The sequence below is a fragment of the Tachyglossus aculeatus genome, chromosome 2 (genome assembly GCF_015852505.1).
Source record: "Tachyglossus aculeatus isolate mTacAcu1 chromosome 2, mTacAcu1.pri, whole genome shotgun sequence".
Lineage (NCBI taxonomy): Eukaryota > Metazoa > Chordata > Mammalia > Monotremata > Tachyglossidae > Tachyglossus > Tachyglossus aculeatus.
In genome coordinates, this window is record NC_052067.1 from 169,749,244 (window position 1) to 169,774,417 (window position 25,174).

The 25,174-nt window shown below is 47.4% G+C and overlaps 1 protein-coding gene across 1 annotated transcript in view; it reads left to right on the top strand.

The window, feature by feature from the left end:
* ST8SIA1 (ST8 alpha-N-acetyl-neuraminide alpha-2,8-sialyltransferase 1) overlaps positions 1-24,944 on the top strand; it is a 142,076-nt gene extending 117,132 nt beyond the window's left edge. The window contains exon 9 of the mRNA XM_038765330.1: positions 23,350-24,944. Within this exon, the coding sequence (XP_038621258.1) occupies positions 23,350-23,830 (481 nt within the window). The 3' untranslated portion in view covers positions 23,831-24,944. The remainder of the gene's footprint in view (positions 1-23,349) is intronic.
* The last annotated feature ends 230 nt before the right edge of the window (positions 24,945-25,174 follow it).

Below are 25,174 nucleotides of genomic sequence, written 5' to 3' on the forward strand. Positions count from 1 at the left end.
TCAGGGGCGGGACTTGAAAGCTGTTCATTTAGCCGTGATGGTTATTACTATTTACGCTTACTCTAGTGTCAAGTGGGTAGAAATCACTGTTTTCCCTTGTTCTTCAGGCGTGTTCAGGGTCTATTCCAACCCTTCACATTTCACACAGGGACACGGAAATGCCTCCCTCCCCTCCACACACAAAAAAACGGTCTGTATTAAGCGCTTACTATGTGTCAAGCGCTGAGGTAAATACAAGAGAATCAGATCAAAATCGTTTCTCCTCCCTCTAGACTGTGAGTCCGTTGTGGGCAGGAATATAGTGCACTCTCCCAAGCACTTAGAACAGTGCTTTGCACACAGTAAGCGCTCAATTAATACAATTGAGTGAATGAATGAATTAATGAAAGATCAGACTGTATTCATTCATTCATTCAGTCATATTTATTGAGCGCTTACTCTTGTGTGCAGAGCACTGTACTAAGCGCTTGGGAAGTGCAAGACTGTACTGTCCCACTCAGTTCTCACAATAAGTCATCAATCGTATTTATTGAGCGCTTACTATGTGCAGAGCACTGTACTAAGCGCTTGGGAAGTACAAATTGGCAACATATAGAGAAAGTCCCTACCCAACAGTGGGCTCACAGTCTAAAAGGGGGAGACAGAGAACAAAACCGAACATACTAACAAAATAAAATAAATAGATTGGATAGATATGTACAATAACTGTACAATAAGTCAGTCATATTTATTGTCATAGTCACAGTTATGAACAGTCATATTCACTTGTATATATCACTTGTATATATTTGTACAGATTTATTACTCCATTTATTTTACTTGTAGATATTTACTATTCTATTTATTTACTATTCTATTTATTTTGTTAATGATGAAGCAGTGTGGCCCAGTGGAAAGAGCCCGGGCTTTGGAGTCAGAGGTCATGAGTTCAAATTCCGGCTCTGTCAATTGTCAGCTGTGTGACTTTGGACGGGTCACTTCACTTCTCTGTGTCTCAGTTCCCTCATCTGTAAAATGAGGATGAAGACTGTGAGCCCCACATGGGACAACCTGATCACCTTGTAACCTCCCCAGCGCTTAGAACAGTGCTTTGCACATAGTAAGCGCTTAATAAATACCATCATTATTATTATTATTGTCAGACTGTACTGTCCCACCCAAGTCTCACAGTAAGTCACTTAGTCATATTTATTGTCATATTCAGTTATGAACAGTTAGTCATATTCACTTGTATATATTTGTACAGATTTATTACTCCTTTTATTTTACTTGTACATATTTACTATTCTATTTATTTTGTTAATAACGTGCATAGAGCTATAATTCTATTTGTTCTGACGATGTTGATACTTGTCTACATGTTTTGTTTTGTCGTCTGTCTCCCCCTTCTAGACTGTGAGCCGGTTGTTGGTTAGGGACCGTCTCTATATATTGCCGACTTGTACTTCCCAAGTGCTTAGTACAGTGCTCTGCCCACAGTAAGCTCTCAATAAATACTATTGATTGATTGATTGGTACTTCCCAAGCGCTTAGTCCAGTGTTCTGCACAAAGTAAGCGCTCAATAAATATGATTGAATGAATTTACTGAGCACTTACAGTGCTCAGAGCACTGTACTAAGTGCCGGGGAGAGGACAATGTAGTAATAAATAGACACATTCCCTGCCCACAATGAGCTGACAGTTTAGAGAGGGAGACAGGCATTAAAAAATAGTAATAATTATGATAATGATGGTACTTGTTCATTCATTCATTCATTCAATCGTATTCATGCATTCATTCAATCGTATTTATTGCGCTCAATAAATACAATACAATAAATACAATAAGCACTCAATAAATACAATTGAGTGAATAAATACAATTGAATGAATTTATTGAGCACTTACTGTGTGCAGAGCACTGTACTAAGCGCTTGGGAAGTCCAAGTTGGCAACATATAGAGACGGTCCCTACCCAACAGCGGGCTCACAGTTAAGCACTTACTGTGTGACATGCACTGTTCTAAGTGCTGGGGTGGATCCAAGCAAACCAGGTTGGACACAGTCCCCGTCCCACGTGGGGCTCACAGTCTGCATCCCCACTTTATAGATGAGGGAACCGAGGCCCAGAGAAGTGAAGTGACTTGCCCGAGGTCACACAGCAGACAAGTGGCAGAGTCGGGATTAGAGCCCAGGTCCTTCTGGTGTCCAGGACTGTGCTAAATAAATGCATAAATGACAGGACTGGACATAAGTGGTGCAGGGCTGGGAAGGGGGAGGAATAAAGGGAGCAAGTCGGGGGGATGCGGAAGGGAGAGGGAGAAGGGGAAAAGTGGGGCTTGGTCAGGGAAGGCCTCTTGGAGGAGGTGGGCTTTCAGTAGGGCTTTGAAGGCGGGGAGAGTCATTGTCTGTGGGATGTGAGGAGGGAGGGCGAGGCCAGAGGCAGGATGGGGGCCAGGGGTCGGCGACGAGATCGACGAGATCAATCAATCAATCAATCAATCGTATTTATTGAGCGCTTACTGTGTGCAGAGCACTGGACTAAGATGGAGGCCCAGGGAGAAGATTGGCATTAAAAAAGCGACCTGCGTGGGCTAAGTTGAAGTAGGAGAGTCTACGAGGGAGGGAGAACAGATATTTTATCTTCAGTTGACAGTTGGGGGAAATTAGGCACAGAGACTTGCCCGTAGTAATACATCATCATCATCATCATCATATTTATTGAGCGCTTACTTTGTGCAGAGCACTGTACTAAGCCCTTGGGAAGTACAAGTTGGCAACATATAGAGATGATCCCTACCCAACAGTGGGCTCACAGTCTAAAAGGGGGAGACAACCAGGCCAGTGGCAGAGCTGGGACTAATAATAATACTACTAATAATTATGGTATTTGTTAAGTGCTTACTATGTGCTAGGCACTCTTCTAAGCGCTGGGGTAATAATAATAATAATGGCATTTATTAAGCGCTTACTATGAGCACTGTTCTAAGCGCTGGGGAGGTTACAAGGTGATCAGGTTGTCCCATGGGGGGCTCACAGTCTTCATCCCCATTTTACAGATGAGGTAACTGTTCTGAGGGCTATGTGCAAAGCACTGTTCTAAGCGCTGCGGGGGTTAGAAGGTGATCAGGTGGTCCCACGGGGGGCTCACAGTCTTCATCCCCATTTTACAGGTGAAGGAACTGAATCAACCAATCAATTAATCGATCGTATTTATTGAGCGCTTACTGTGTGCAGAGCACTGTACTAAGCGCTTGGGAAGTACAAGTTGGCAACATATAGAGACAGTCCCTACCCAACAGTGGGCTCACAGTCTAGAAGCACAGAGAATTTAAGTGACTTGCCCAAAGTCACCCAGCTGACAGTTGGCGGAGCCGGGATTTGAACCCATGACCTCTGACTCCAGAGCCCGGGCTCTTTCCATTGAGCCACGCTGCTCCTAGGTACAAGATAATCGGGTTGGACACAGTCTCTGTCCCACATAGGGGTCACAGTCTCAATCTCCATTGGACATCCCCCGGGCCTGGAATGTCCGGGAAGCAGCGTGGCTCAGTGGAAAGAGCACGGGCTTTGGAGTCAGAGGTCATGGGTTCAAATCCCGGCTCCGCCAACTGTCAGCTGTGTGACATTGGGCAAGTCACTTAAATTCTCTGTGCTTCTAGACTGTGAGCCCACTGTTGGGTAGGGACTGTCTCTATATGTTGCCAATTTGTACTTCCCAAGCGCTTAGTACAGTGCTCTGCACACAGTAAGCACTCAATAAATACGATTGAATGAATGAATGAATAGCTTAACAGCTCCATATCCACCAGAAAACCCCCCTCTCCACCTTCCACCTGAGAAACAGCGTTGCTCAGTGGAAAGAGCCCGGGCTTTGGAGTCAGAGGTCATGGGTTTAAATCCCGGCTCCGCCAATTGTCAGCTGTGTGACTTTGGGCAAGTCACTTAACTTCTCTGTGCCTCAGTTACCTCATCTGTAAAATGGGGATGAAGACTGTAGCCCCCCGTGGGACAACCTGATCACCTTGTATCCTCCCCAGTGCTTAGAACAGTGCTTTGCACATAGTAAGCGCTTAATAAATGCCATAATAATAATAATAATAATGCCCTCCCTCTGCCCATCCGCCAAGCTAGCTCTCTTCCTCCCTTCAAGGCCCTACTGAGAGCCCTTCAAGGCCCTACTGAGAGCTCACCTCCTCCAGGAGGCCTTCCCAGACTGAGCCCCTTCCTTCTTCTCCCCCTCGTCCCCCTCTCCATCCCCCCATCTTACCTCCTTCCCTTCCCAACAGCACATGTATATATGTTTGTACATATTACTGTATTTATTTATTTATTTATTTTACTTGTACCTATCTATTCTATTTATTTTATTTTGTTAGTATGTTTGGTTTTGTTCTCTGTCTCCCCCTTCTAGACTGTGAGCCCACTGTTGGGTAGGGACCGTCTCTATGTGTTGCCAACTTGGACTTCCCAAGCGCTTAGTGCAGTGCTCTGCACACAGTAAGCGCTCAATAAATACGATTGATGATGATGATGACAGAGGGAACTGAGGCACAGAGAAGTGTAGTGACTTGTCCAAGGTCATACAGCAGACAGGCGGCGGAGTCGAGATTAGAACCCAAGTCTCCTGACTCCCAGCGCTGTGCTGTATCCACTAGGGCAGTCTCTCAGATAAAAACCCCGTTATGCATCAGGAATGTGACCCCTAATTCTGTTGTCCTGGAGTCTCCCAAGTGCTTAGTATCATGCTCTGCACGGAAAAAGTGCTCAATAAATACCATCGATTGAGAGGAGTCCAGTAATAGATATTGGGGGCAAAATCAGGCCTTCAGGTTAGACTTCTAAATCTAACCCAGTGAGCTCCCCCTAAACCTTTTTTCTGAGGACGTTCCCCCGGGATTTTTCTAAATTCATCTTGTTGGGAACCGCGGCTTTGCCATGAGGAAGTTCTAAAAACGTTTGTTTCTTCCTCTCATTCATTCATTCATTCAGTCGTATTTATTGAGCGCTTACTGGGTCCAGAGCACTGTACTAAGCGCTTGGAAAGTACAATTTAGCGACAGAGAGAGAGAATCCGCACCCAACAGCTTAGCAGTCATCAAGAAATAGTTCATCGTGGTCCATCTCATTCAGTCAGTCGGTCATGAGAAGCAGCGTGGCTCAGTGGAAAGAGCCCGGGCTTTGGAGTCAGAGGTCATGGGTTCGAATTCCAGCTCTGCCACATGTCTGCTGTGTGACCTTGGGCAAGTCACTTAACTTCTTCTAGACTGTGAGCCCGCTGTTGGGTAGGGACTGTCTCTATGTGTTGCCAACTTGTACTTCCCAAGCGCTTAGTACAGTGCTCTGCACACAATAAGCGCTCAATAAATATGATTGATGGATTGTTTGATTCTCTGAGCCTCAGTTACCTCATCTATAAAATGGGGATGAAGACTGTGAGCCCCACGTGGGACAACTTGATCCCCTTGTACCCCCCCGGTGCTTAGAACAGTGCTCTGCACATAGTAAGTGCTTAACAAATGCCATCATTATTATTATTCAATCCTATTTATTGAGCACTTACTCTGTGCAAGGCACTGTAATAATAATTACTGTAATAATAATAATTATGGCATTTATTAAGCACTTACTATGTGCAAAGCACTGTTGTAAGCGCTGGGGAGGTTACAAGGTGATCAGGTTGTCCCACGGGGGGGCTCACAGTCTTAATCCCCATTTTCCAGATGAGGGAACTGAGGCACAGAGAAGTTAAGTGACTCGCCCAAAGTCACACAGCTGACAATTGGCGGAGCCGGGATTTGAACCCATGACCTCTGACTCCAAAGCCCACGTTCTTTCCACTGAGCCGTGTAAGCACTTGGGAGAGTCCTATAGAACAATAAAACAGACACATTCCCTGACCGTAACGAGCTTACAGGCTTTCGAAGAGCAGGGTGAAAAGCCCTATACTGAGCACTTTATGTCCATATCTGTAATTTACTGATTTGTATTAATATCTGTCTTTCCCTCTAGACTATAATCATTATGGTATTTGGTTGTTAGGTGCTTACTATGAGCGAGGCACTGTATTAGACGCTGGGGTAGATACAAGGAAATTGGGTTGAACACAGTTCCTGTCCCATGGGGGGCTCACAGTCTCCGTCCCCATTTTCCAGATGAGGTCACTGAAGCGCCAAGAAGTGAAGTGACTTGCCCAAATTCACCCAGCCGATAAGTGGCGGAGCCGGGATTCGAACCCACGACCTCTGACTCCAAAGCCCGGGCTCTTTCCACTAAGCCACGCCGGCGAGTCAGCTCATTGTGGGCAGGGAACATGTCTGTTTTTTGTTCAATTGTCCTCTCCCAAGAGCTTAGTGCAGTGCTTTGCACACAGTAAGCGCTCAATAAATAGGATTGAATGAATGAATGAATGAATGAGTCCTACACAATGGAGTAGGTGCAGAGAAGCAGGATAGCCTAGTGGCAAGAGCCCAAGCCTGGGAGTTAAAAGGATGTGGGTTCTAATCCCGGCTCCACCCCTTGTCTTAGAGAAGCAGCGTGGCTCAGTGGAAAGAGCCCAGGATTTGGAGTCAGAAGTCATGGGTTCAAATCCCAGCTCCGCCACTTGTCAGCTGTGTGACTTTGGACAAGTCACTTCACTTCTCTGGGCCTCAGTTCCCCCATCTGGAAAATGGGGATGAAGACTGCGAGCCCCCCGTGGGACAACCTGATCACCTTGTAACCTCCCCAGTGCTTAGAACAGTGCTTTGCACATAGTAAGTGCTTTATAAATGCCAGTAGTATCGTTACTATTATTCACTTCTCTGGGCCTCAGTTCCCTCATCTGTAAAATGGGGATGAAGACTCTGAGCCCCACATGGGACAACCTGATCACCGTGTGCCTCCCCAGCACTTAGAACAGTGCTGGGCACAAAGTAAGTGCTTAATAAATGCTATTATTATTATTATTATTATAAATGCTATTATTATTATTATTATTATTATTATTATTATTACTATTCACTTCTCTGGGCCTCAGTTCCCTCATCTGTAAAATGGGGCTGAAGACTGTGAGCCCCCAGTGGGGCAACCTGATCACCTTGTAACCTCCCCAGCACTTAGAACAGTACTTTGCACATAGTAAGTGCTTAATAAATGCCAGTATCATTATTATTCTTATTATTATTATTCACTTCTCTGGGCCTCAGTTCCCTCATCTGTAAAATAAGGATGAAGCCTGTGAGCCCCCCGTGGGACAACCTCATCACCTTGTAACCTCCCCAGCGCTTAGAACAGTGCTTTGCACATAGTAAGCGCTTAATAAATGCCAGTATTATTATTATTATTATTCACTTCTCTGGGCCTCAGTTCCCTCATCTGTAAAATGGGGATTCATTCATTCATTCAATCATATTTATTGAGCGCTTACTGTGTGCAGAGCACTGTACTAAGCGCTTGGGAAGTCCAAGTTGGCAACATCTAGAGACGGTCCCTACCCAACAGTGGGCTCCCAGTCTAGAAGGGGGATCCTGGCTCTGCCCCTTGCCTTAGAGAAGCAGCGTGGCTCAGTGGAAAGAGCCCGGGCTTTGGAGTCAGAGGTCATGGGTTCAAATCCCAGCTCTGCCACTTGTCAGCTGTGTGACTTTGGGCAAGCCACTTCACTTCTCTGGGCCTCAGTTCCCTCATCTGGAAAATGGGGATGAAGACTGTGAGCCCCCCGTGGGACAACCTGATCACCTTGTAACCTCCCCAGCACTCAGAACAGTGCTTTGCACATAGTAAGTGCTTAATAAATGCTATTATTATTATTATTATTATTATTATTATTATTATTATTATTATCTTCTCTGGGCCTCAGTTCCCTCATCTGTAAAATGGGGATGAAGACTGTGAGCCCCCCGTGGGACAACCTGATCACCTTGTAACCTCCCCAGCACTTAGAACAGTGCTTTGCACATAGTAAGCGCTTAATAAATGCCAGTATTATTATTATTATTATTATTAGTCACTTCTCTGTGCCTCAGTTCCCTCATCTGTAAAATGGGGATTCATTCATTCATTCAACCATATTTATTGAGCGCTTACTGTGTGCAGAGCACTGTACTAAGCGCTTGGGAAGTACAAGTTGGCAACATATAGAGACGGCCCCTATCCAACAATGGGCTCACAGTCTAGAAGGGGGAGACAGAGAACAAAACAAAACATATTAACAAAATGAAATGAATAGATTAGATATGTACAAGTAAAATAAATAGAGTAATAAATCCATACAAACATATATACATATATACAGGTGCTGTGGGGAAGGGAAGGAGGTAAGGCGGGGGGGATGGAAGGGGGAGACAGAGAACAAAACAAATTAACAAAATAAAATAAATAGAATATGTACAAGTAAAATAAATAAATAGAGTAATAAATACGTAGAAACATCAGTTCCCTCATCTGTAAAATGGGGATGAGGAGCCCACGTGATGGGGACTGCATCCAAACTGTTTAACTATGTGACTGGCACACAGTAAGTGCTTAACAAATCCCACAATTATTATTAGTATTATTACTAGGCAGGACCATCTGATCCGATTATCTCGTATTTACCCCCGCGTCGCGTACTTTGCTCAAGTCCATAGTAAGCACTTAATAAACGTTCATATTATTGTGCTCACTTCTCCTCTTTTGACTTCCTCCAGGGCAGGAGGCCGCGAAGGAGGGATTTCTCCGGGTATTTTCAGGGTCTGGCTTCCTTCCCAGGAGCTTCCCCGTTCCAACCAGCCCGTATCGTGCAGACGGCCGGACTCTGGGGGTGGAACCAAGGGAAGAAGAAGGAATGGCTATAATAATAATAACGGTATTTGTTAAGCGCCTACTCTGTGCCAAGCACTGTACTGAGCGCTGGATTGGATCCAAGCAAATCGGTTTGGACACAGTCCCTGTCCCAGGTGGGGCCCACGGTCTCAATCCCCAATTAGGTGAGGTAACTGAGGCCAGAGAATAATAATAATAATGACGATCAATCAATCAATCGTATTTATTGAGCACTTATTGTGGGCAGAGCACTGTACTAAGCGCTTGGGAAGTACACACATAGAGACGGTCCCTACCCAACAGTGGGCTCACAGTCTAGAAGGGGGAGACAGAGAACAAAACGTATTTTGGGAGATCGGAGAGGAGGTTGATACAGTAAGCTGTTAAGCGCTTACTATGTGCCAAGCACTGCTGTAAGCGCCGGGGGAAATATAAGGTCATCAGGTTGTCCCATGTGGGGCTCGCAGTCTTCATCCCCATTTTACAGATCAATCAATCAATCAATCAATCGTATTTATTGAGCGCTTACTGTGTGCAGAGCACTGGACTAAGCGCTTGGGAAGTACAAGTTGGCAACATATAGAGACGGTCCCTACCCAACAGTGGGCTCACAGTCTAGAAGGGGGAGACAGAGAACAAAACCAAATATATTAACAAAATAAAATAAGTAGAATATATATGTACAAGTAAAATAAATAGAGTATTAAATATGTACAAACATATATCCATATATACAGGTGCTGTGGGGAAGGGAAGGAGGTAAGGCGGGGGGAATGGAGAGGGGGAGGAGGAGGAGAGGAAGGAGGGGGTTCAGTCTGGGAAGGCCTCCTGGAGGAGGTGAAGGCCTACAGATGAGGTAACTGAGGCACAGAGAAGTTAATAATAATAATAATAATAATAATAATAATAATAACAACATTTACTAAGTGCTTACTCAAGCAAAAACTCCCCACTCGGCTTCAAGGCTGTCCATCCCCTGGCCCCCTCCTCCCTCCCGTCCCTTCTGTCCTTCTCCAGCCCAGCCCGCACCCTCCGCTCCTCCGCCGCTCATCTCCTCCCCGTACCTCGCTCTCGCCTGTCCCGCCGTCGACCCCCGGCCCACGTCCTCCCCCTGGCCCGGAATGCCCCCAATCCCTCTGCACATCTGCCAAGCTCGCTCTCTTCCTCCCTTCAAATCCCTACTGAGAGCTCACCTCCTCCAGGAGGCCTTCCCAGACTGAGCCCCCTTTTTCCTCTCCTCCTCCCCATCCCCACCACCCTACCTCCTTCCCCTCCCCTCAGCCCCTGTATATATGTTTGTACAGATTTATTACTCTATTTATTTTACTTGTCCATATTTACTATTCTATTTATTTTGTTAATGATGTACATCTAGCTTTATTTGTATTTATTCTGAAGACTTGACACCTGTCCACATGTTTTGTCTTGTCATCTGTCTCCCCCTTCTAGACCGTGAGCCTGTTGTTGGGTAGGGACCGTCTCTAGATATTGCCGACTTGGACTTCCCAAGGGCTTAGTCCAGTGCTGTGCACACAGTAAGCGCTCAGTAAATATGATTGAATGAATGAATGAAGTGACTTGCCCAAGGTCGCAAAGCAGGCAAGTGTCAGAGAAGCGTGGCTCAGTGGAAAGGGCCCGGGCTTTGGAGTCAGAGGTCATGGGTTCAAATTCCAGCTCCGCCAAGTGTCAGCTGTGTGACTTTGGGCAAGTCACTTCACTTCTCTGTGCCTCAGTGACCTCATCTGTCAAATGGGGATAAAGACTGTGAGCCCCCCACGGGACAACCTGATCACCTTATTATTATTATTATTATTACAATGGTATTTATTAAGCACTTACTATGTGCAAAGCACTGTTCTAAGCGCTGTGGAGGTTACAAGGTGATCAGGTTGTCCCACGGGGGGCTCACAGTCTTAAGCCCCATTTTACAGATGAGGTCACTGAGGCCCAGAGAAGTGAAGTGACTTGCCCAAAGTCACACAGCTGACAAGTGGTGGAGCTGGGATTTGAACCCATGACCCCTGACCTTGTAACCTCCCCAGCGCTTAGAACAGTAAGCGCTTAACAAATGCCATTATTATTATTATTTGCACATAGTAAGCGCTTCAATCAATCAATCAACCAATCATATTTATTGAGCACTTACTGTGTGCACAGCACTGTACTAAGCACTTGGGAAGTACAAGTTGGCAACATCTAGAGACAGTCCCTACCCAACAGTGGGCTCACAGTCTAAAAAGGGGGAGACAGAGAACAAAACCCAAACATACTAACCAAATAAAATAAGTAAATAGAAATGCCATTAAAAAAAGCGCAGTGACTGACCCAAGGTCACACAGCAGACATGTGGCGGAGCAAGGATTAGAACCCAAGATCTTCTGAATCCCAGGCCCAGGCTGTAGCCACTACACCATGCTACTTCTGCTATCAGCCCCTCCTCTTAGGGGCGAGGGATTCCCTGCCTGTCTGGGAGCCCGGGAGAAAATTTCCAGCCCCGTTCCGATGTACACTCTGGTTTCTATTTCGGAATTGTGCTGGAGAAGCCTGTAATAAAAGGGCCTTGGGTAAAAAAAATGATAATTAAAGGGTTGGTCCTCCAGCTGGCTGGGGAATATCCAAACTGGCAATTAGATTCGATTCTGGAAAACACGCCGAGAAGCAACGTGGCCTAGGGGAAAGAGCCCGGGCCTGGGAATCAGAGGATCTGGGTTCGAAAGCCAGCTCCACCACCTCTCTGCTGTAATAATGATAACAATAATAATGGTAGTAATAATAATGGCATTTATTAAGCACTTACTATGTGCAAAGCACTGTTCTAAGCGCTGGGGGGGATACAAGGTGATTAGGTTGTCCCATGTGGGGCTCACAGTAGTCATCCCCATTTTACAGGTGAGGTAACTGAGGCTCAGGGAAGTTAAGTGACTTGCCCAAGTTCATACAGCAGACATGTGGCGGAGCCGGGATTCAAACCTATGACCTCTGACTCCAAAGCCCGTGCTCTTTCCACTGAGCCACGCTGCTTAGTAGTACTAATTATGGCATTTTAGACTGTGAGCCCACTGTTGGGTAGGGACTGTCTCTATGTGTTGCCAATTTGTACTTCCCAAGCGCTTAGTACAGTGCTCTGCACATAGTAAGCGCTCAATAAATACGATTGATGATGATGATTTGACTATGTGCCAGGCATTCTGTTAGGCGCTGGAGTGAATACCAGCAAATCGGGTTGGACGCAGTTCCTGTCTCGGGGCTCAGAGTTTTCATCCCCATTTTACAGGCGAGGTCACTGAGGCCCAGAGAAGTAAAGCAACTGACCCAAGGTCACACAGCAGACATGTCCTCATTTGTAAAATGGGAATTAAGACTGTAAGCCCCACGTGGGGCAAACTGGTCACTTTGTATCCCCCCAGCGCTTAGAACAGTGCTTTGCACATGGTAAGCGCTCAACAAATGCCATTATTATTATTACTACTATTATTATTGTTATCATTATTATGTGCCAGAGTCAGGATTAGAACCCGTGACCTTCTGACTCGCAGGCCTGGCTCTATCCATTACATGATGCTGCATCAGCCAACCCACTTTACTTCTCTGGGACTCAGTTCTCTCATCTGTAAAATAATAATAACGGTATTTGTGAGACGCGTCTACATTCCAAGCACTGTTCTAACCACTGGAGCAGATAATAATAATAATAATGATAATAATAATAATAATAATAATGGCACTTGTTAAGCGCTTACTATGTGCGAAGCACTATTCTAAGCACTGGGGGAGGGGGATACAAGGTGATCAGGTTGTCCCACGTGGGGCTCACGGTCTTAATCCCCATTTTCCAGATGAGGTCACTGAGGTACAGAGAAGTTAAAAGTGACTTGCCCAAAGTCACCCAGCTGACAAGTGGCAGAGGCGGGATTAGAACCCATGACCTCTGGCTCCCAAACCCGGGCTCTTTCCACTGAGCCACGCTGCTTCTAAATTGGATACAATCTAATCAGACTGGACCCCGTCTCTGTCCCTCGTGGGGCTCACACTCTTCATCCCCATTTTCCAGATGAGGGCACTGAGGCCCAGAGAAGTGAAGTGACTTGCCCACGGCCACACAGCAGATGTGTGGTGGGGCCAGGATTATTCATTCATTCATTTCACTTAATTTTTTAAAAGTCCATTCTAGAGGTTTACTAATTTAATTCTGATGAAAATGTTGGAGAAATGAAATGCTAAATAAGACTGATCGAAAGGCTGGAGACTCTATATACAAAAAGCCAAGGTATTGGGTCTAAACGAACCCACTTCTAGACTGTGAGCCTGCTGCTGGGTAGGGACCGTCTCTATATGTTGCCAACTTGTACTTCCCAAGCGCTTAGTACAGTGCTCTGCACACAATAAGCGCTCAATAAATACTCTTGAATGAATGAATGAATTAAATTGTATTTATTGAGTGCTTACTGTGTGTAGACTGTGAGCCCGCTGTTGGGTAGGGACCGTCTCTATATGTTACCAACTTGTCCTTCCCAAGCGCTTATTACAGTGCTCTGCACACAGTAAGCGCTCAATAAATACGATTGAATGAATGAATGACTGCAGAGCACTGTACTAAGCGCTTGGGAAGTCCAAGTCGGCAACATATAGAGACGGTCCCTACCCAACACAGATGTATACTCTGTTACTCTATTTATTTTATTTGTGTATATTTATTCTATTTATTTTATTTTGTTAATATGTTTTGTTCTCTGTCTCCCCCTCCTAGACTGTGAGCCCGCTGTTGGGTAGGGACCGTCTCTCTATGTTGCCAACTTGTACTTCCCAAGCGCTTAGTCCAGTGCTCTGCACACAGTAAGCGCTCAATAAATACGATTGAATGAATGAATGAATGAACAACAGGCTCACAGTCTAGAAGGGGGAGACAGACAACAAAGCAAAACATATTAACAAAATAAAATAAATAGAACCCAGGTCCTCGTGAGTCCCAGGCCCGGGCTCTTAGAGCCCCATTAGCAATCAATCAATCGTATTTATTGAGCGCTTACTGTGTGCAGAGCACTGTACTAAGCGCTTGGGAAGTACAAGTTGGCAACGTATAGAGACAGTCCCTACCCAACAGTGGGCTCACAGTCTAAAAGATATGGACATGGACTGTGTCCATCCTCATTAGCTGGTATCTACCCTGGTGCTTAGTACAGTGTCTGGCTCCTATTAGGCACTGGACAAATACCGTAAAAAAAATCACCAAAATCCAAGGATCCGTCAATGGGAAGGGCTTCCTAGAAGCCTATAACTCTCATCCCAAGGTTCCCAGAGAAGGGCTGCAGATTCTGGGAAGGGCCCACATTATTCCTGAAGAGGCTGAAGAGGAACAGTTTTTAATTGAACACTTACTGTGTGCAGAGCACTGTACTAAGCGCTTGGGAGAGGACGATACAACAATAAACAGTGACAATCCCTGCCCACAACGAGCTCACAGTCTGGGGGCGGGGGGATGGGAGACATTCATTCATTCATTCATTCATTCAGTTGTATTTATTGAGCACTTACTGTGTGCAGAGCACTGGACTAAGCGCTTGGGAAGTACAGATCGACAACATATAGAGACGGTCATCATCATCATCATCAATCGTATTTGTTGAGCGCTTACTATGTGCAGAGCACTGTACTAAGCGCTTGGGAAGTACAAATTGGCAACATATAGAGACAGTCCCTGCCCAACAACGGGCTCACAAGTAAATAAAGTTACAGATAGGTACAGAGAGGTAGCATGGCTTAGTGGAAAGAGCCCGGGCTTGGGAGTCAGAGGTCGTGGGTTCTAATTCTGCCCCGCCACTTGTCTGCTGCGTGACCTTGGGCAAGTCACTTCACTTCTCTGGGCCTCAGTGAACTCATCTATAAAATGGGGATAAAGACGGTGAGCCCCATGTGGGGCAACCTGATCACCTTGTATCCTCCCCAACGCTTAGAACAGTGCTTTGCACATAGTAAGCGCTTAACAAATGCCATCATTATTATTATTATTATTGTCAGCCATGTGACTTTGGGCAAGTCCTTTCTCTGGGCCTCTGTTCCCTCATCTGGAAAATGGGCATTGAGACTGTGAGCCCCACATGGGGCAACCTGATGACCTTGAGAGCCTGGGCTTTGGAGTCAGAGGTCATGGGTTCAAATCCCGGCTCCGCCACTTGTCAGCTGTGTGACTTTGGGCAAGTCACTTCACTTCTCTGGGCCTCAGTTCCCTCATCTGTAAAATGGGGGTGAAGACTGTGAGCCCACCGTGGGACAAACTGATCACCTTGTAACCTCCCCAGCGCTTAGAACAGTGCTTTGCACTTAATAAATGCCATTATTATTATTATTATTATTATTATCATTATTATTATTATTATTATTATTATTATTATACCCCGGTGCTTAGAACAGGGCTTGGCACTTGAAGTGCCAAGAAGCAGCATGGCTCAGTGGAAAGAGCGCGGGTTTGGGAGTCAGAGGTCATGGGTTCGAATCCCACCTCCCCCACGTGTCTGCTGTGTGACCTTGGGCAAGTCACTTAACTTCTCTGGGCCTCAGTTCCCTCATCTGTAAAATGGGGATTAAGACTGTGAGTCCCACGTGGGAAAACCTCATCTCCTTGTATTCCCCCCTGTGCTTAGAACAGTGCTTCACACATAGTAAGTGCTTAACAAATACCAACATTATTATTATTATTATTATTATTAACAAATACCATTATTATTATCATTTATGAATTGAAGTCCACTGAAAACCCCCAGCTACTTTGACTCTGGGTCTCAGATGAGGCTTTTGATTTATCATTACCATCGCAAAGAAGCAGTTTAGAACCTTGGTTGAAGGTTTTTGTTTTTTAATGATATTTGTTAAGCACTTACTAGGCGCCAGGGACTGTGCTAAGCGCTGGGGTAGATACAAGATAATCAGGAGAGTCACAATCCATGTCTCCCATGAGGATTTCAGTCTTAATCACCATTTTACCCGTTGTTGGTAGGGATTGTCTCTCTCTGTTCCCGAACTGTACTTTCCAAACGCTTAGTACATTGCTTTGCACACAGTAAGCGCTCAATAAATACGATTGAATGAGTGAATGAATTTTGCATTATACAGCACTTATGCCCACATCTGTAATTCATTTCTTTCTAATAATGCCTTTCTCCCCCTCTAGACTGTACATTGCTTAGTACAAATGCTTGGTACATTGCTTTGCACACAGTAAGCGCTCAGTAAATACGATTGAATGAATTTTACATTATACAGCACTTATGCCCATATCTGTAATTCATTTATTTCTAATAATGCCTTTCTCCCCCTCTAGACTGTGCATTGCTTAGTACAAACGCTTAGTACCTTGCTATGCACACAGTAAGCATTCAGTGAATACGACTGAATGAGTGAATGAATTTTACATTATACAGCACTTATGCCCATATCTGTGATTCATTTATTTCTAATAATGCCTTTCTCCCCCTCTAGACTGTCGTTGTGTGCAGGGAACGTAACTACCAACTCTGTTATATTGGTGTACTGTCATATTATACTCCCCCAAGCACTTAGTAAAGTGCTCTGCACAATGAGCACTCTATAAATATGATTGATTGATTGGATGATCCTAATCCTCCTCGACCTCTCAGCTGCCTTTGACACTGTGGCCCACCCCCTTCTCCTCAACACGCTATCTGACCTTGACTTCACAGACTCCGTCCTGTCCCGGTTCTCCTCTTACCTCTCCGGTCGTTCATTCTCAGTCTCTTTTGCAAGCTCCTCCTCCCCCTCCCATCCCCTTACTGTGGGGGTTCCCCAAGGGTCAGTTCTTGGTCCCCTTCTGTTCTCGATCTACACGCACTCCCTTGGTGACCTCATTCGCTCCCAGGGCTTCAACTATCATCTCTACGCTGATGACACCCAGATCTCCATCTCTGCCCCTGCTCTCTCCCCCTCTCTCCAGGCTCGCATCTCCTCCTGCCTTCAGGACACCTCCATTTGGATGTCTGCCCGCCACCTAAAACTCAACATGTCCAAGACTGAACTCCTTGCCTTCCCTCCCAAACCCTGCCCTCTCCCTGACTTTCCCATCTCTGTTGACGGCACTACCATCCTTCCCGTCTCACAAGCCCGCAACTTTGGTGTCATCCTCGACTCCGCTCTCTCGTTCACCCCTCACATCCAAGCCGTCACCAAAACCGGCCAGTCTCAGCTCCGCGACATCGCCAAGATCCGCCCTTTCCTCTCCATCCAAACCGCTCCCCTGCTTGTTCAAGCTCTCATCCTATCCCATCTGGACTACTGCACCAACCTTCTCTCTGATCTCCCATTCTCGTGTCTCTCTCCACTTCAATCCATACTTCATGCTGCTGCCGGGATTATCTTTGTCCAGAAACGCTCTGGGCATATTACTCCCCTCCTCAAAAATCTCCGGTGGCTACCAATCAATCTGCACATCAGGCAGAAACTCCTCACTCTGGGCTTCCAGGCCGTCCATCCCCTCGCCCCCTCCTACCTCACCTCCCTTCTCTCCTTCTCCAGTCCAGCCCGCACCCTCCATTCCTCCGCCGCTAATCTCCTCACCGTACCTCGCTCTTGCCTGTCCCACCGTCAACCCCCGGCCCACGTCATTCCCCGGGCCTGGAATGCCCTGCTCCCTCTGCCCATCCGCCAAGCTAGCTCTCTTCCTCCCTTCAAGGCCCTACTGAGAGCTCAACTCCTCCAGGAGGCCTTCCCAGATTGATCCCCTTCCTTCCTCTCCCCCTCGTCCCCCCTCCATCCCCCCATCTTACCTCCTTCCCTTCCCCACAGCACCTGTATATATGTATATATGTTTGTACTTATTTGTTACTCTTTTTATTTATTTATTTATTTATTTATTTTACCTGTACATATCTATTCTATTTATTTTATTTTGTTAAGTATGTTTGGTTTTGTTCTCTGTCTCCCCCTTTTAGACTGTGAGCCCACTGTTGGGTAGGGACTGTCTCTATATGTTGCCGACTTGGACTTCCCAAGCACTTAGTCCAGTGCTCTGCACACAGTAAGCACTCAATAAATACGATTGATTGATTGATTGATTGATGAGGTAACTGGGGCACAGGGAAGCGAAATGACTTCATTCATTCTTTCATTCATTCAAAGGTATTTATTGAGCACTTACTGTGTGCAGAGCACTGGACTAATCGCTTGGAAAGTACAATTCAGCAACAAAGAGAGACCATCCCTGCCCACTATGGGCTCACAGTCTAGAAGGGGAGAGACAGGCATCAAAACAAGTAAACAAGCATCAAAAGCATCAGTGTAAATAAATAGAATTAGAGATATATATACACATCAGAACAAATAAAACAGATATTAATATAAATAAATAGAATTAGAGATATTACAAATATACACAAGCGCTGTGGGGCGGGGAGCGGGTAGAGCAAAGAGAGGGAGTCGGAGTGAGGTAGGGGGGAAGGGGAGCTGAGAAAAATGGGGGAGGGAAGAGGGGGTGAGGGGATGGAGAGCCTAGAAGCCGAGAGTGAGGAGTTTTTGCTTGATATGTAGGTTGACTGGTAGCCACTGGCGATTTTTGAGGAGGGGAGTAACATGCTCAGAGCGTTTCTGCACAAAGATGATCCGGGCAGCGGCGTGAAGTATAGACTGAAGTGGGGAGAGGCAGGAGGATGGGAGGTCAGAGAGGAGGCCGATGCAGTCATCCAGTCGGGATAGGATGAGAGATTGAACCAGCAAGGTAGCGGTTTGGATGGAGAGGAAAGGGCGGATCTTGGCGATGTTGCGGAGGTGAGACCGGCGGGTTTTGGTGACGGATCGGATGTGTGGGGTGAACGAGAGAGCGGAGTCGAGGATGACACCGAGGTTGCGGCCTTGGGAGACGGGAAGGATGGCAGTGCCGTCTTCAGTGACGGGAAAGTCAGGGAGAGGACGGGGTTTGGGAGGGAAGATAAGGAGCTCAGTCTTGGACATGTTCAGTTTTAGGTGGTGGGCGGACATCCAGGTGGTGATGTCCTGAAGGCTGGAGGAGATACGAGCCTGGAGGGAGGGAGAGAGAGCAGGGGAGGAGATGGAGATTTGGGTGTCATCCGCATAGAGATGATAGCTGAAGACGTGGGAGCGAATGAGTCACACAGCAGACAAGTATCCACGCTCCTGTCCATACTTCACTCGGCTGCCCGGGTGATTTTTCTACAAAAATGTTCAGGTCGTGTCACCCCCCTCCTCAAAAAACTCCAGTGGTTGCCCATGTAAAGGCTTGGGAGGCAGGAGGACCTGGGTTCTAATCCGGACTCTGCCATTTATCTACGATATGACCTTGGGTGAGTCGCTTACCTGCGCAGTGCAGAGAGAGTGGCAGTAAAATATTTTTTGGAGAAGCTGCGTGGCTCAGTGGAAAGAACACTGTATATGTGTTTGTACATATTTATACTCTATTTATTTTACTTGTACATATTTATTCTATTTATTTGATTTTGTTAATATGTTTTGTTTTGTTGTCTGTGTCCCCCTTCTAGACTGTGAGCCCTCTGTTGGGTAGGGACCGTCTCCATATGTTGCCAACTTGGACTTCCCAAGCGCTTAGTACAGTGCTCTGCACACAGTAAGCGCTCAGTAAATACGATCGAGTGAATGAATGAATGAACACTGGCTTGGGAATCAGAGTCCGTGGGATCTTCTCCCAGCTCTGCCACTTGCCAGCTGTGTGACTTTGGGCAAGTCGCTTCAATCAATCAATCAATCAATCGTATTTATTGAGCGCTTACTGTGTGCAGAGCACTGTACTAAGTGCTTGGGAAGTACAAGTTGGCAACATATAGAGACGGTCCCGACCCAACAGTGGGCTTACAGTCTAGAAGGGGGAGACAGAGGACAAAACCAAACATACTAACAAAATAAAATAAATAGAATAGATATGTACAAGTAAAATAAATAAATAAATAGAGTAATAAATCCATACAAACATATATACATGTATACAGGGGCTGTGGGGAAGGGAAGGAGGTAAGGCGGGGGGGTGGAGAGGGGGAGGAGGGGAAGAGGAAGGAGGGGGCTCAGTCTGGGAAGGCCTCCCGGAGGAGGTGAGCTCTCAGTAGGGCTTTGAAGGGAGGAAGAGAGATCGCTTGGCAGATGTGCGGAGGGAGGGCATTCCAGGCCCGGGGGAGGACGTGGGCCGGGGGTCGATGGCGGGACAGGCGAGAGCGAGGTACAGTGAGGAGATTAGCGGTGGAGGAGCGGAGGGTGCGGGCTGGGCAGTAGAAGGAGAGAAGGGAGGTGAGGTAGGAGGGGGCGAGGTGATGGACAGCCTTGAAGCCCAGGGTGAGGAGTTTCTGCCTGATGCGCAGATTGATTGGTAGCCACTGGAGATTTTTGAGGAGGGGAGTAATATGCCCAGAGCGTTTCTGGACAAAGACAATCCGGGCAGCGGCGTAAAGTATGGATTGAAGTGGGGAGAGACAAGAGGATGGGAGATCAGAGAGAAGGCTGATACAGTAGTCCAGACGGGATAGGATGAGAGCTTGAACGAGCAGGGTAGTGGTGTGGATGGAGAGGAAAGGGCGGAGCTTGGCAATGTTGCGGAGCTTGGGAGACTGGCAGGTTTTGGTGACGGCTTGGATGTGAGGGAACGCTTCACTTCTCTGTGCTTCAGTGACCTCATCTGGAAAATGGGGATCAAGACTATGAGCCCCACATAGGACAAACTGATTAGCTTGTAACCACTCCACTGCTTAGAACAGTGCTTGGCACATAGTAAGCGCTTAACAAATACCATCATCATTATTATTATTATGTCATTCATTCAATCGTATTTATTGAGTGCTTACTGTGTGCAGAGCACTGGACTAAGCGCTTGGGAAGTCCAAGTTGGCAACATATAGAGACGGTCCCTACCCAACAGTGGGCTCACAGTCTAGAAGTCTGGAGTTTATATCAAACATAAACTCCTCACCACTGGCTTTAAAGCCGTCCATCCCCTGGCCCCCTCCTCCCTCCCCTCCCTTCTCTCCTTCTCCATCCCAGCCCGCATCCTCCGCTCCTCTGGTGCCCCTCACTTTCTCCCTGGGCCTCCATCTCGCTCGTCTCACCACCGACCCCCGGCCCCCATCCTGCCTCCGGCCTGGAACGCCCTCCCTCCTCAAATCCCACAGACGACGACTCTCCCCCATTCAAAGCCTTACGGAAGGCCCATCTCCTCCAAGAGGCCTTCCCAGACTAAGCCCCGCTTTTCCTCATCTCCCACTCTCTTCCGGGTCCCCCCCTTTGCTCTGCCCCATTCCCAGCCCCACCCTATTTATGCCCAGATCTTTAACTTTATTTATTTATACTGATGTCTGTCTCATTCATTCATTTAATCGTATTTATTGAGCGCTTACTGTATGCAGAGCACTGTACTAAGTGTTTGGGAAGTACAATCTGGCAACTTATAGAGACGGTCCCTACCCAACAGTGGGCTTGCAGTCTCCTCCACTCTAGACTGAAAGCTCATTGTGGGCAGGAAATCTCACTGTTTATTGCTGTATATATATTTGTACATATTTATTACTCTATTTATTTTACTTGTACATATTTATTCTATTTATTTTATTCTGTTAATATGTTTTGTTTTGTTGTCTGCCTCCCCCTTCTAGACTGTGATCCCGCTGTTGGGTAGGGACCGTCTCTATATGTTGCCAACTTGGACTTCCCAAGCACTTAGTACAGTGCTCTGCACACAGTAAGTGCTCAATAAATACAATTGATGACGATGATGATGATGTCGCCAACTTGGACTTCCCAAGCGTTCAGTACAGTGCTCTGCACACAGTAAGCACTCAATAAATACGATTGAATGAATGAATGAAGCACTTAGTACAGTGCTCGGCACACAGTAAGCGCTCAATAAATATGATTGAATGAATGAATGAAGCGGCGGAGTTGGAATTAGAACCCAGGTCAATTAATCCATCGATCTATCAATCAATCATTCATATTTATTGAGCGCTTACTGTGTGCCGGGCACTATGCTAAGTGCTTGGGAGAGGACAACAGAATAATATAACTGATCCGTTTCCTGCCCACAATCAGCTGACAGTCTAGAAGGGACTTTATCTCCTCCAAGAAGCCTTCCCTGATTGAGTCCCCCTTTTCTCTTCCCTTCTGCATCACTCTAACTCGCTCCCTTTCATCATCATCAATCATATTTACTGAGCGCTTACTGTGTGCAGAGCACTGTACTAAGCGCTTGGGAAGTACAAGTTGGCAACATATAGAGACAGTCCCTACCCAACAGTGGGCTCACAGTCTAACAGGGGGAGACAGAGAACAAAACCAAACATACCAACAAAATAAAATAAATAGAATAGATATGTACAAGTAAAATAAATAAATAGAGCAATAAATATGTACAAACATATTCATGCTCCCTTTATTCATCCGCCCCCACCCCCCAAAGCCCCACACCACTTATGTCCAGATCCATCATTTATTTATTTATTCGTATTAATGTCTATCTGCCCTGCTAAACTGTCAGCTCGTTGCGGGCAGGGACTGTGTCTGTTTATTCTTCTTTTGTCATTCATTCACTCAATCGTATTTATTGAGCTCTTATTGTGTGCGGAGCACGATACTAGGCGCTTGGGAGGGTAGGGTACAACAATAAACAGTCATATTCCCTGCCCTCAACAAGCTGACAATCTAGAGGTGGAGAGACAGACATCGACAAAAATAAATGAAATTACAGATAGGTAAGAATCATCCTCTCGCAAGCACTTAATCGAATGCTCCGCACAAAGTGAGCGCTCAATAAATACGATCGAATGACTGAGGAGTCCTGATCCTTTTTTTTTAATGGCATTTATTAAGCACTTTGGAGTCAGAGGTCATGGGTTCAAACCCCGGCTCTGCCAATTGTCAGCTGTGTGACTTTGGGCAAGTCACTTAACTTCTCTGTGCCTCAGTTACCCTATCTGTAAAATGGGGATTAAGACTGTGAGCCTCACGTGGGACAACCTGATCAACTTGTATCTACCCCAGTGCTAAGAACAGTGCTTTGCACATAGTAAGCGCTTAACAAATACCAACGTTATTATTATTATTATTACTACTACTAATAATGACGGCATTTATTAAGCGCCTACTAAGTGCAAAGCACTGTTCTAGGCACTGGGGAGGTTCCAAGGTGATCGGGTTGTCCCACGGAGGGCTCAGAGTCTTAATCCCCATTTTACAGACGAGGTAACCGAGGCCCAGAGAAGTGACTTGCCCAAAGTCACCCAGCTGACAGTTGGCGGAGCCAGGATTTGAACCCACGACCTCCGACTCCCAAGCCCGGGCTCTTTCCACTGAGCCACGCTACTACACGCGAAGCGCTGTTGTAAGCGCTGGGGAGGTTACAAGGTGATCAAGTTGTCCCACGGCAGGGCTCCCGGTCGTCACAAAATGAGGTCACTGAGGCCCAGAGAAGTGAAGCGACTTGCCCAAAGTCACCCAGCTGACACTTGGCGGTGCCGGGATCTGCACCCACGACCTCTGACTCCAAAGCCCGGGCTCTTTCGACCGAGCCACGCCGCGGAGCTTCCACTCTAACCCGTAATTTTTTTTCCGCCCCCCCCCCCGCCCCGTCACAGATTCCAGAACCTGCTCTGGTCTCGAAAGACTTTCGTGGACAGCGTGAAAGTTTACAACCGCAGCTTCATCTACATGCCGGCCTTCTCCATGAAGAGCGGGACGGAGCCCTCCCTCCGCGTCTACTACACCCTGGCCGACGCGGGGGCCGACCAGGCCGTGATCTTCGCCAACCCCAACTTCCTGCGCGGCATCGGCAAGTTCTGGAAGAGCCGGGGGATCCACGCCAAGCGCCTGTCCACCGGCCTCTTCCTGGTCAGCGCGGCCCTGGGCCTGTGCGAAGAGGTGGCCATCTACGGCTTCTGGCCCTTCTCCGTGGACCTCGGTGGGCGCTTCATCAGCCACCACTACTACGACAACGTGCTGCCCGACTCCGACTTCCACGCCATGCCGGAGGAGTTCCTCCAGCTCTGGTTCCTCCATAAGAGCGGCGTCCTCGAGATGCAGCTGGAACGGTGCCCCGACCCCCCCGGTCCGGCCTAGTCCCCGAAGACCGCCGGGCGGAGGGGGCCGGACCCCGGGGGGTCCATTTCGGAGGCCGCGATGGCCTTCGGTTTCCGGGACCCTCGGGGGCTGAAGGGGAAAGGCCGGACGGCGGGGGGATCTTCCAAAACGCACCTCAAGGCATCGCGGCTGGACGGACGTCGGGAGGGCCGGCTTGCGGGGACGGGGGGTCGTCGGTTTGGGGGGACGAAGAGGGCCGCGGCGTTGGGGCGTGTCGGAGGTGGGAAGTCCGAGCATCGTCCGGCCCCGGGACGGGCGGCCGGATCCTCTTGGGAATACTATTTATTCTCGGCGTCGCTTCCGGAAGGTTATTCTGGGTCGGAAGGAGGATGGGAAAAGTTGGTCGGCGGCCCCTCGAGGACGGGTTTTCGGCCCCGTGCGTTGGTTAGCCATTATTGACGGACTGGGGGACGGCAGGGCGGATCCTGCCTCCGGCTTCCCAGTCCTCCCAGTCGAAGGAGAGGACCGGTCGGGGTCAGAGGGTCGGGGGCCCGGGGCTCGGGGAAGGCCGACAGGGAGAAGTCAGGCTAAATAACCCACTGATCTCTCCTCAATGACGTGGACCGTTCGGGGATCTTGGCCCCGACCGACACCAGCCAAGGATGGCCGGATCCAACGGTCTAGACTTCGACTCGTTAGAGCCAAAACGCCGCCTCTGTGACTAAAGAATTTCCCCCGTGCTATATGTTCAGCGCCATCAATGGCAGGGCCCGCGGCAAGTGACAGAATTCAGCAACCGAGGAGGTGCTGGCTACATCCAGCGCTTAGAACAGCGTTTAGCACACAGTAAGGGCTTAACAAATACCATCATTATTATCATTATTAATTCTCCCTGATTCTTTCAGTCACGATCGGTTAGGGAGCCCAGTGCCCTTCTCCCCCTTTTAGACTGTGAGCCCACTGTTGGGTAGGGACCGTCTCTATATGTTGCCAACTTGTACTTCCCAAGCGCTTAGTGCAGTGCCCTGCACACAGTAAGCGCTCAATAAATACGATTGATTGATTGAGGGACCAGGCCTGGCAATTGGGGTATTTGCGGTCTTTGTTAAGCGCTCACTGTGTGCCAGACACCGTTCTAAGCGTTGGGGTAGAAACAGCTATTTTTTTTAAGTATTTGTTAAGCGCTTACTATGTAATAGTAATGATGGCATTTATTAAGCGCTTACTGTGTGCCAAGCACTGTTCTAAGCACTGGGGAGGTTACAAGGTGATCAGGTTGACCCACAGGGGGCTCACAGTCTTCATCCCCATTTTCCAGATGAGGTAACTGAGGCCCAGAGAAGTGAAGCGACTTGCCCAAAGTCACACAGCTGACAATTGGCG